General features: G+C 36.7%; 1 protein-coding gene across 12 annotated transcripts in view; it reads right to left on the reverse strand.

Moving 5' to 3' along the window:
* The window catches only part of PKHD1 (PKHD1 ciliary IPT domain containing fibrocystin/polyductin), a 475771-nt gene that overhangs the window by 187852 nt on the left and 274141 nt on the right, over positions 1–13778 (reverse strand). For all 12 annotated transcript variants that reach the window (XR_006385080.1, XM_044252662.1, XM_044252680.1 and 9 more), the window contains one exon: positions 3493–3630. Coding sequence is in view for 11 of the 12 variants with exons in the window: in XM_044252662.1 (XP_044108597.1) it covers positions 3493–3630 (138 nt within the window). In the remaining variant the exon portion in view is untranslated. The remainder of the gene's footprint in view (positions 1–3492; positions 3631–13778) is intronic.

Consider the following 13778-nt stretch of genomic DNA (forward strand, 5'->3'; position numbering starts at 1 on the left):
GTAAAATAGTAGTAGAATTTTACACTCCATTTACATCAATGGATAGATCAACCAAACAACAAATCAAAAAGGAAATAGTGGGTTTGAATGACACTTTAAATTCACAGATGGATCTAACTGATATATTCAAAATATCCTATTCTAAAACTGCAGGATACACATTCTTTTCAAGTGCACATGGAACATTCTCCAGAACAGATCATGTATTAGGTCACAAATCAAGCTTCAACAAGTTCAAAAACTGGTAAGTCATACTATGCATCTTTTTCAACCATATTGCTATGAAACTAGAAATCAACCACAAGAAAAAATCTGGAAAAAGCACAAAATCATAAAGGTTGAATAACATTCTATTACACAATAAACGGACCAACTGAGAAATTGAAAAGGGAATCAAAAAATACATGGAAACAAATGAAAATGAAAGCATAATGGTCCAAAATATTTGGGATCCAAAATATTTGGGATTCCAGGAGGGAAGTTTATAGCAATACAGACCTATCTCAAGAAGCAAGAAAAATCTTAAATAAACAACTTAGTCTTACACCTAAAAGGAACTAAAAAGATGAACAAACAGAACACAAAACCAGTAGGAGGAAGGATATAATAAAGATTAGAGCAGGAATTAACAAAACAGAAACTTAAAAAAAAGATAAAGTAGATCAATGAAACCAGGAGTTGGTTCTATGAAAAGATCAACAAAATTGATAAGACTTTAAGCAGACTCTTCAAAAAAGAGAATGACTCAAATAAACAAAATCAGAAATTAAAGTGGAGAGATAACAACCATTATAGAAGTACAAAGTAAAATAAGAGACTATTATGAAAAACTAGAATTCTACTATATGCCAAAAAGTTGGACACACTAGAAGAAATGGATCAATTCCTGGAAAATATAACCTCCCAAAACTGAATGAGGAAGAAATAGAAAATTTGAACATATCAATTACCAACAATGAAATTGAAAAAGTCATCAAAAAAATTCTAACAAGCTAAGGTCCGGACTAGATGGCTTCACAGGTACATCAAACATTTAAAGAGTAGATACCTATTCTTTTCAAACTATTCTAAAACAATAGAAAACAAAGGAAAGCTTCCAAATTTATTCTAAGAGGTCAGCATTACCCTGATACTAAAATCAGATAAAAGTACTACAGAAAAAGAGACTACAGGCCACTATCTCTGAGGAACAGTGATGCAAAAATCCTCAATAAAATATTAGTAAACTGAATCCAGCCAAAAAAAAAGAAAAGAAAAGAAAGAAAGAAAATCATTCATCATCATCCACTGGGATTTATTCCTGGGATGCAAGGATGGTTCAGTATTTGCAAATCAATCAGTGTGATACATCACATCAACAAGAGAAAGAATGAACATCATATGATCATTTCTATAGATGCAGAAAGAGCATTTGTCAAAATACAACATCCATTCATGATATAAGCTATCAACAACAAAGCAGGTTTAGAGGGAACAGACCTCAACATAATAAAGCCACAGATGAAAAAATCCACAGCTAGCATCATACTCAATGATGAAAAACTGACAGCTTTTCCCCTGAGGTCAGGAACAAGACAGTGATGTGCACTCTCACCACTTTTATTAAACACAGTATTGGAAGTCCTAGCCACAGCAATCAGAAAAAAAGAGAAATTTTAAAAGGTACCCAAATTGGTAAGGAAGAAGTAAAACTTTTTTACTATTTGTAGATGTCATGATACTATATACGGAAAACTCTAAGGATGCCACCAAACAACTACTAGAACTGATAAATTAATTAGTAATAAATTACTTAGTAATTAATTGGAACTATTTCTGATATAAAATCAATATACAGAATCCCATTGTATTTCTATATACTAATAATACAGAAGGAGAAATTAAGAAAATATTCCCATTTAATTGCACAAATAATAATGAAATACCTAGGAATAAACTTAATCAAGGAGGCAAAAGACCTATACTCTGAAAACTATGAAATGATAAGAAAAAAAATTACAAATGATACACAGCAATGGAAAGATATCCCATGCTCATGGATTTAGAGAACAATTATTGTTAAAATGTCCATGTAACTCAAGGCACTCTCCACATTTCATGCAATCCTTATCAAAATACCAATAGCATTTTTCACAAAACTAGAACAATTAATCTTAAAATTTGTATGGAACCACAAAAGACCCTGAATAGTCAAAGCAATCTTGAAAAAGAACAAAACTGGAGGTATCACAATCCCAGATTTCAAGATACACTACAAAGCCCTAGTAATAAAAAAAAAAAAAAAAGTATGGTACTGGCACAAAAACAGACACATCAATCAATGGAACAAAATAGAGAGTCCAGAAATAAACTCATGATTATATGGTCCATTAATCTTCAACAAAGCAGGAAAAGATTATGCAATGAGAAAAAGACAGTCTCTTCAACAAATGGTATTGGGAAAGCTGGACAGTTACATCCAGAAGAATGAAATCAGACTGCTTTCTTACACAGTACACAAAAATAAACTCAATAAGGATTAAGGACCTAAATGTGAGACCTAACACCATAAAAAGTCCTAAAAGAGAGCAGAGGCAGCACCCTCTTCGACAATGACCATAGCAATATTTTTCTAGATATGTCTCCTGTGGCAAGGGAAACAAAAGCAAAACTAAACTACTGGAATGACATCAAAATAAAAAGCTTCTGCATATCAAAGGAAACAGTCAACAGAACTAAAAGGCAACCTATTAATGGGAGGAGATATTTGCAAATGACATATCTGACAAAAAGTTAATATCCAAAATATATAAAGAACCTAAAACACTCAATATTCCCCAAATGAACAATCCAATTAACAAATGGTCAGAAGACATGAACAGACATTTTTCAAAAACAAACAAACAAACAAACAGATTCTTACCTAGACAGAACAAACTGGTGGTCACCAGAAGAGAGGTAGGTGGGGAGAGAGGTCAAACAAGTGACAGGGGATTAAGAGCACACTTATCATGATGAGCACTGACTAATGTATAGAATTGTTACATCACTATATCATACACCTGAAAGTAATATAATACTGTTAGCTATACTGGAATTAAATTTTTTTTAATGTTTTGGAACTAGACGAAGGTCATTGTTGCACGACAATTGATAATTTGTTCCTTCTGAAAGAGTGGGCCATAGGTAAATTCTTGTACAAAGGACCAAAGGCAGAATTGATCTGTGGCCTGGAGGAAGCCAGGAGCCCTGCCATGAGAGGCAACATGGGAACCGTAGAGCCAGAAACATGGCCTGATGACAGTGGGTGGACAAAAGAATGACCCATCAAAGTCACCTCTGTCTGTGTTGTCCAAAGCTTGTATAGGAAAAGCTTTATCAGTAAACTCACCCCCTTCCCTTAACCCTTTCCATACTCTGTTAACCAAACTGCTGGATGATACCACCAATGCTCAAAACTTTCTCACAGAGTTAATTCCCCTTAAGTTCCCAATCCTTGTGCCCTGTACTTACCAACTTTCAGCTCCCCGCCAGCAATGACCATGCACGCCACACTCAGAACATTGCTTCTGTCCACAGGGAATTCTAAAGTCCCCATCACATAAAGGCCTCTGAGGACTGGGAGATTTGTATCCACAAGGACCGTCCTGTCTGCAGAAGAAAAAGAAGTTGAGCCGACATATAACCAAAATAAGAATCGCATTCTCCCCTCCAGTGCTTTACTCTGTGTTTCCCCAGGTGATTCAGAGGCTGCTCACATGGGCCTCATGACAGGACAGGTGTAGCAACTATAAGAACAAATAGTTTGTTAAAGACTAGGTCTTAATAAGGAGCAGGAGGGGGAAAACTACTACACAATTAATAAATTCTTCCATTGCCCAACAAACCAAGTGTTAAGGCCAAAAGGCAGTGTTTATGCCCTAAACCCCCAAGCCTGTATATATATATACATATATATGTATATATATATATATATAGAGAGAGAGAGAATCCTCAAGCAAACGCCCAGCTGAGCACAGAGCCCAAGGTAGGGATCAATCTTCCAATATTGAGATTATGACCTGAGTTTAAATCAAGAGTGAGATGCTTAACCAAGAGCCACCCAGGCACACACCCCTCCCACCCCCTCACCCACCCCTTCCCAGTCCTACTTTAGTGCAAATACACTAAAATTTCCCTATCTTTTGTCCCTTCCCTTCACTTTGGCCATAGTTTCAGGGAGGTAGAGAATCACAGATATGACCTTGGCCTCTGAAGTCAAATTATTTGGATGTGAATCTCCGCTCTGCTACTTATTAACTGTGTGAACCAACACCTTTACAGCTTTGCACCTCAGTTATCTAATCTGTGAAATGGGAATAATAAAAATACCTGCTTTATTCCTAGGGTGTTTGTGAGCCTGAAATGAGTTCATAGATCTAAAGTGCTTACGCAGTTCTAGTGAGTCATTCTCAATCTCCCAACTCAGAGTGAAATTTACATTTCCCGATTTACATTTCTACCACACAAAGTAAAAGTCTGGTGTGTGCTCAAGAAATGCTGGTTATTTCCTGGTAACTGGGTGGCTCAGTCAGTAAGCCTCTGCCTTCAACTCAGGTCATGATACCAGGGTCCTGGGATCGAGCCCTGCATCAGGCTCCCTGCTCAGCAGAAAATCTGCTTCTCCCTCTCCCACTCCCCCTGCTTGTGTTCCCTCTCTTGCTGTCTCTTTCTCTGTCAAATAAATTAAAAAATCTTAAAAATAAAAAAAAAAGAAAAAGAAATGCTCAGTATTTTCATTACTGGCACTGTTCTCAATTAGTTTGGCATGCTTGTAGACGTCACTAGACAACTTAAAACCATTGTTCTTCATCACTCTTTTCATAAAGTTTCCATATAACTTCAGAAGAAAGGAATCATAGATTTTTGTCTAAAAGTAACAATAAGGCGATACATGAATAAAACTTCTCATTTAAAAGAGTAAATATTTCATGTATGCCAAAGTATTAAGTGTTACTTTCTGAGGCTTAGTAGTAATTCAGCACAAATTAAAGATCTCAAATAAAAGTTCCCGCTTGAATTTCAAGTACTGTAATCACTGACACATGTAAAGGTTTTAAGGAATTTTGTTAACATAATCTCATGTCTCATTCCAGGAAACAATGTACCTGCTGTTCTTAAGGACCTACCCTCCAAATTAAAGTCTCAGAGGCTGTCTTTCCTCGTCCCCAACAAAGACTCTATGGTTGTAAACCAACTATTTCCTTTTTCCTCCTGAGTTCACAGTTAGACTATCTTTTCTGGCCTTGTTTGTAGATAGACAAAGCCACATGACTAGCTGTAGTCTATAAATTGTAGACAGAACTGAAGTTGACATCTGTAGGCCTAGTCCATAAATTCTCCAGGCATGGCTGTCATCCAACAACATCAACACCACCCACTCACCCATGAGAATCAACCCAAGTTCTAGCTCTGCAGGTAAGACATTTCCTGTCCACTCCCCACTGGGCCTACCACTGCCCCCATGGAAATCTCTCTACCTTCTGATAACAGAACATTAAAACATATTATAAATACATCCATAATTAGTGTATGTAAAGAGGTAACTGTCACTGGGCTGTTCCTCAGTGTAATTATGCTTTTCTCATCTGCTGTAACTTTCTTAGGGGAAGAAACCGTCTGTTCAAAAAATCCCTCATGCCTACTGGACATCAAAGATAAAATTGTGTTAAATAAATGTTGCTCAGATCTGCTGAGTTTACTTCACTACACCCCTTAAATTCAAGAACACATTAGGAACTAATACAAAATGAACAAACAGGCTAAACAGATAAAAATACATATTTCAATTTCATTTCAGGTGCTTTAAAAAATTCAAACAAAAGACTGGGGCACCTGGGTGGCTCAGTGGGTTAAAGCCTCTGCCTTTGGCTCAGGTCATGATCCCAGGGTCCTGGGATCGAGCCCCACATCAGGCTCTCTGCTCTGCAGGGAGCCTGCTTCCTCCTCTCTCTGCCTGCCTCTCTGCCTACTTGTGATCTCTATCTAATAAATAAATAAAATCTTTAAAAAAATAAAAAATTATAAAAAAATTTCAAACAAAAGACTTAAATATCAAGAGGATGTTCTAGGTTTAACACACATTTTGTGATTTCATGAGTTTTATATGATTTCAAAAGCAAGATAGAAATTATTTCAAGTCAGCACCTTCAAAAAAAAACAAGAAAACAAAAAAACTAGAGTTCTACACCAATGGCCTTTATCTCTTCCAACATATGGCCCAAACTACCAATGTTTGGCTGATGAGCTTGATTGAACAAAATGATTAAGTTGCTTCAAAAAATGTTTTCCTTCATTCACAGAGTACTCACACACCTAAAAGCATGATATTAGGCTTCTTTTTAACAAACTTTCCAAGTAAAATATGACAATAACACAGAATCTAAAATTTTCCTTTTGTTCTTTATCACATAGCCTTCTTAGAAGAAATTTGTCCTTTTAATTGCTTTATCCACTCCAAATATGCCAACAAATTTCACACGAATCATATATAGCCTAACTATTGTAAGCTCCATGAGAACAGAAACTATAGTGGCATTCTCACTTTTATTTTCTGAGGAACTTGAACTATAGATATTCAGAAATAACACGAAATAACACACACACACACACACACACACACACTCCACACATAAAATCTAATACCTATTCAAGGGGAAGTATAGGATGAAGACAAGAGTAGAAACATTGCTCTTACTGCTTTCAGTGTCACCTTTCACTTGGAAATTTCCTGTCTAGGGGCACCTGGGTGGCTCAGTGGGTTAAATGTCTGCCTTCAGCTCAGGTCATGATCCCAGGGTCCTGGGATCGAGCCCCACATCAGGTTCTCTGCTCAGCGGGGGGCCTGCTTCTCCCTCTCCCTCTGCCTTCTGGTGCTCACGTTCTCTCTCTCTCTCTCTCTCTCTGTTAAATAAATAAATAAAACCTTTTTAAAAAAGAATGAAATTTCCTGTCTATTAATTTTTCTCCTTTCTTTTCCTTCCCTGTGATGTGTCAAATCTTGTTGGGTGGGAGGAAATTGGACATGAGTAAGACATGTATCCTATCATCAGATAAGGACAGATAAACAAGTAAGTATAATGTGATATACTTGAAATGATAATACAGTTGACCCTTGAGCAATATGTGTTTGAACTGCATGGGTACACTTATACACAGATTTTTTTTTTTTTTTGTAAATATAGTACAGAACTTCCTGCAAATGTCCTCATCTCCCTTATGATTTTCTTAAAACATTTCCTTTTCTCCAGCTTACTTATTGAAAGATTATAGGAGATAATATATTAACATACAAAATATATGTTAATCGACTATTGATGTAATTGGTCAGGCTTCTGGTCAACAATGGCTATTAGTAGTTACATTTTGGGAGGATCAAAGTTATATAAAAATTTTTGACCGCACGGGGTATAGGATCAGCACCCTAACTCCCATATGGTTCAAGGTTAATTGTTTATTTTTTCATTATATAGAGGTTGACTTCATCTTTACTCCCAACTACTTCAAAATGGAAAGTCTATCAATGTGCCTAATAACAAAATTCTGCTAAGATGAAAGAAACATATGCCCCATAAATATTTCTATAAAGGAATTTTCATATCACTGTAGCAGACTACAGCTATCATTATAAGTAACAAAGGCAGAAAAATTCATTCCAATGAAGGCTCCACAGCAGATCAGCTGCAGGTCCAAATTGACCAACCTTCAACTATATAATGGCAGCTTATAGTGGATGTCTCTCTCTTCCAGGTGTAGAAAAATAGGATCAATATGCCACTTTCTCTGAGAAGCTTCACTTCCATGAAATTACTCAACACATTCCAGAAAAAAAATCACCCTGAAACAGTTATTTATACAACCCACTTAAAAACATGAACAATAGGCCACCTCTAAATTAACTGTGGCTCGCTGCTTTCCATCTTGCCTTGCTTTGACCAAGGCTGTTCCATCCTACTCTGTCAGTGACCAATCTATCCTACTTGAGAGAATGAGCACGGGCATATGGAGGGAACCATCTGGAATTTCTGTTGCTTGATGGGAGGCTGATGGGGGAACAGATCTGGGAAGAGACTCCAAAAAGAATTAACGAGTACCAGATGTAATTAAAGACTGCTTTTTCCCCCCAAAGGAACTCAGGACCAGCCTTGGGGTGGCACCTCTTGATTCCAAATTATACCCCCTTTCCACTTGTTCATCTATCAAGCGCTAAACATCCTACCATCTTTATTTTAGCATCTTTTGCCAAGCAGTGTTTTCTTTCTCCCTTTAAGATTTTATTTTGACAATTATAAGGACAAAGCTTTAAAAATAATATCTGGAAGGTTAACACTAAAGAGGAATCACCGAATCACCTGAATTTCCCCATGTATCAAATACAACAACAACAACAAAGAGGTTTTAGTTTTCTCTAAAGGCACTAGCTACCCTTATAACCAGAAAGCCTGAACCAAATCAAAAGGCAGATGTCTCTGACAGAGACCTAGAGATTCTTCTGTGTCAGGACTATTCTCGTTACAAAGCATTCCATGTCATTTCAACACTAGATTTAAACTCATTTTTTTTTTTTAAAGTGAAGCCAGGAAGTCAAGGTCACTATTGTGTAGCATTCCAAGGGTCTGACACTTGTCTAAATCCTGTAGAAATGAGATCAAGGGCGAAGGGCACAGATCCTGGGAATAATGATGGGGTCACATTAACAGGCATAATTTAGGGTAGGCCGACCCACTGCTTGTATGGTGTTCACTGTATCAGGCTCCATAACTTAGGTGGTGAAGACAGTTTCCACTACAACCGTGCTATTGTCAGAAACACAGCTTACAACCAACTATGGACATAGGTCAGACTTCTGAGGGAGCGTGATGGCATGCAAGGGCAGAGTAGGACATACAAGGATTATTTGAGGGCTTGTCATTTTCCTGTACCTTCCATACTTAGCAGTTAAACACAATTGTTTTCTACATTCACCCTTACCCATAATACTTTCCCATAAATATACAAAGCAATGGAAAAGTAAGTTTTACTGCCATTTGAAATAGTGATTAGTGGTGTTTCCTTTCCTTTGTAGTCTTGCTTAACTTTTGGTGAATCTAACAACTTACCCAATATTCTGTCTATACAATTTAAGAGAATGGCTGATGCATTCAAAGAAAGTACTCCTAAAATAGAAGGGGAGGGACGCCTGGGTGGCGCAGTTGGTTGGACGACTGCCTCCGGCTCAGGGCGTGATCCTGGAGTCCTGGGATCGAGTCCCACATCAGGCTCCCAGCTCCATGGGGAGTCTGCTTCGCTCTCTGACCTTCTCCTCGCTCATGCTCTCTCTCACTGTCTCTCTCTCTCAAATAAATAAATAAAATCTTAAAAAAAAAAAAATAAATAAAATAAAATAGAAGGGGATTCTCATACATAAGTAGTTCACAGAGATGAAAATTAAGTGTGATTGAAAATTAGTGTCAGGTAGACTAATTTGCACAGATGATGGTATTAGTTTATCAAGAAGTCATTCTATTGTAGAAAAATCAGAACAAAGAAGTGCTAGAAGGTAAGGATGCTTTCTTTCTACAACAAAAATATTTTCAAAGAGCTGGTAACTTTATAGCCTACCTTTTTATCAAATCCACACAGGTGGTTTCTTTATTCTGTTCTATCATTTTTTTTTTCAACCTGCTCCTAAAAATAGACAGAAGAGGCAGTTTTCAAAGTGCCCAGAGGCACATGATTCAAGACTGAAAGCCAGCTTCCTTAACACCTTGAAGAACAGCCATCTGCCTGCCTGCATGTGGGCAAGGTGGGAGGGGGGGACTTGGGGGAGGGGCAGGTTTAACTTTGGATAATAAATACCCATCCCACTCCCCCTGCACACTCTCTCTCTGTCTTTCTCAGTCACATACAGACATGCATAACTCTTAGCGTAGAATCAACATTTTAAATTATGATATTTTAATTGATCAATAAAATGTTTAACATACAATGTTTATCTCTTCCTCTAGTCTATACCATCTGTTCTTCAAAAATATTTTGAATCTATTTAATAGGAAGGTCTTTAAGTAAAATTACCAACTGTATCAGATCAATCCTCTGAATCCCAAATTCTGAAAGGAAAATGCCAGAAGGTGCTCTGTTTTCATAAAAATAGAAAAAAATCTGTGCCTTCTCTCATTCCAGGCTTTCTTTGTTTTATTTTTTTAATCTTGAGATGGTGCTGTGCTGATGTTCTCTCCATTAGACCTTAAAGAAGGCAGAGTGACCAACCTAGTGTTGCCTTTTTTAAAAAACAACCTTAATATTTAAAAATATTGATATATAATCATCCTATGAAAAGCTGTACATATTTCATGCATACAACTTAATGAGTTTGGAGATAGGTATATATTCATGTACCCGTCACCATAAATCTCTCCATACTTTCCAAAAGTTCCCTCCAAACTTTTTCTTAATTTATTATATTATTATTTTGTGATAAGAACACCTAGCCTAATATCTACCCTCAAGGAAAATTTTTGATAAAATACTGTGAAATAACACAGCATTGTTTCCTGTGGACACTGTTGCACAGACGATCTCTAGGATCTATTCATCTTGAAAAACTGAACTTTGCATCCTTTGCCTACTACCTCCCCATATCCTCCTCCTCCCAGCCCCTAGAAATCACTCTATTAAAAAAGAAAAATAGGTGAGTCGGTGAGATCTCATATGTAGAATTTTCTTCGAAGAAGACATACAAATAACAACAAGTAATATAAAAGGGCACTCAACATCACTAATTAACCATCAGGAAAATGCAATCAGACCCACCATGAGATATCACTTCATACTTGTTAGTATGACTTAAACACACACACACACACACACACACAGTTAACAAGTATTGATAAGGGATTAAAGAATAGGGTGCCCTGGTGCACTGTTGATGGGAATGTGATCGGTGCAGCCACTCTGAAAAACTGTGGAGTTTCCTCAAAGAATTAAACTACCCTACAATCCAGTGACTGCACCTCTGGGTACAGACCCAAAAGAAATGGCAGCAGGTTCTCCGAGAGCTACATTCCCATGTTCATTGGCGGTGCCATCTGAAACAAGGTCCATGGTACTCTGATTGCTTAGATGTCTTGAGTCCCCAAAAGAAATCTAGACCTTTTAATCCCCAGAAGACCTAAAAGTGAAAAGTATACATTTTGATAAACTTGAGGTTAGATTTAAACTATAGTTTGGCTTTACCCACATAATTTTATTACCTCCATAGATCAGTGATGAATCTATACTAACCATAAGCTGGTGGACAAAATCCCTCTTCAATCATTATGGTGAATGATAGATATATATGTGGAAAGGCATAAACAGGTAACTCTCAGGCAATGGAATTATTACATTTTTACATGTTACAATTAGTGTCAAAGCCAAAGGAGGCACGGAGCTTATTTTCTTGTGGGGTTTTTTGTTTGTTTCCTTAAAAAATAAAAATGAGACTCATTGCTAGTTAACAAATATATTTTCATACTTTAACACTAAAGAAAAAACATGAATACCTATAAAATGAAGGATTTGTTCCTGAAAGAAGCTATTCAGGCATAGGCCCATGTAGCAAACATTCAATTCAGTGAGTTTATTTCCAACCATCAAATATTTTCTTATTTGAAAATAAACCCTTTCTGTCTCTGCTTGACCTGAAAGAAGGCAATATGTGCAGAAGAGGGTGAGATTTTCATTTTTTTTATGTTTCTTTTTTCTCAAGCTTTCAATTGTTTCTTCTGACTGGGGGTGAGGGGAAGCCCAAAACTCTAAAACATTATTAAATTTCTTAAAGAAAGTGTTTACATCCATTTTGTTAAAAAATTATATCTGTTATTTCATAAATACATAATTAATGCTTAAGATGGAGCTTATAATATAGTACCTGACTAATAAATACTGAGTAAATAACCTCTATTCTACATTTTAATATATTGTATCAAAATTTATATTTTTTGGACAAACTAGTCTATATTTTATTTCCTAAATTCATAAAGTACTTATGTTCTATAAAATGCAAAAATTACTTCTGTAGACACTTCTCTGTTCTTAACGGTCCCATAGCTTCCATGGTTACATTTTCTAGAAATTCCTGAAGTCTTTAAGAATGTTTTAATAAATTCCAATAAATAATTATATTTATTCAATGCAGAGAGTTCTTGCTTGAGGTTTCCAAAATAAGTTTTTTTTTTCTTTTCAGCATAACAGTATTCATTGTTTATGCACCATACCCAGTGCTCCATGCAATACGTGCCCTTCATAATACCCACCACCTGGCTCCCCCAACCTCCCACCCCAGCCCCTTCAAAACCCTCAGATTGTTTTTCAGAGTCCATAGTCTCTCATGGTTCACCTCCCCTTCCAATTTCCCTCAACTCCCTTCTCCTCTCCATCTCCCCATGTCCTCCATGTTATTTGTTATGCTCCACAAATAAGTTCTTTCCCCCTTAAATTCAAATACTGCCCCAGAGACCATGAACTTTCCTAGAACTTTTACTTACAATGCTAAGTATTTCAATAATAAGATCCAGATCTTCCAATCTCTGCCAAAAGTCCCAATGCTCTAAAATATCTCCATGTTATCTGGCAAAGGTACTGAAATCCCCATCTTTAGAGTTAACCCCTTTTTTAATCACGTACCTAGAAGTTCCTAAGAGAACAATGATATGTAAAGTAAAGCATTGTTATTGACCAATAAATATATGCATTCATCCATTCACTCACTTAGCAAATATTATCAAGTTGCCTTGCCAGATACTGACCCATGCCAATGAAACAAATATAAATAAAACAAGGCTCTCACCCCACATAGAGGAATGAGTATTTTCATGAGATTGATCGGGTGGAAGGAAGTTGACCTGAATGATTTTTAGTGTTTATTTCTGATACCCACCCAAATAATCATGGCAAGGCCCAGGTAATGCTTCTTTGTTTTGTTTTATTTTATTTTGTTTCTGTTTCTGTTTTTCCATTTTATTTTATTTCTTTTCAGTATTTCAAAGTAAGGAAGACTGTATCTGTTTCTCTCTTCCATCTAGTGCCCATCCATCCCTGGGAACTCAATGCCCTCATCTGCTCCTACTCCCTATTGGTGAGAATCCCACTGATGCCCCCATCTATCCACACCACACACATATATGGGTTCTAAGTGGTTCTATAGTTTCAGTATCTTCTCAAAAGTGTCCTCATTCTTTCCAGGCTCCCTTCACTGATACCTGACTAATAAAGAATTAGTGTAGGACAAATACACGGGCTGATTCATCTCTTACTATTTGCCCCAAAAGCAATCTGGTACAATAGAATGCTCACCAGACGAAAATTCAGACAGACCAAAGTTGGAATCCCCAGTAAGTCATTCCTTCAAAAAAATTGCTTAGCTTCTCTGATTTTCCATTCCTCCAGTGCAAAATAAGAGAAATAATACCTCATGGAGGGGATAGTAAGGGTTAGATGAGATGCCATATATAAAAGTATTACAGTGCTTGGCACATAACAGGCATAAATGATTAGCTATTGCCTGTCTTGTATATTCAATACATATTTTGAGTATCCACTCTATGTACCTGTTGCTCTGCTGTTTGGTGAACCAGAGAGGCATAGTCCTTGCTCTTGTGATATACAATATTCTAGAGAAAATTGACATTTAACCATAATCACACACGAATAACAATATAGCACAAACTGTGGTAAGTGATAAGAAGGAAAATGCATGACGCTAGGGTATAGCATGCTCTAGAAAGAGAATGCAGTAGGCA

Source organism: Neovison vison, chromosome 1, assembly GCF_020171115.1.
Source record: "Neovison vison isolate M4711 chromosome 1, ASM_NN_V1, whole genome shotgun sequence".
Taxonomy (NCBI): domain Eukaryota; kingdom Metazoa; phylum Chordata; class Mammalia; order Carnivora; family Mustelidae; genus Neogale; species Neogale vison.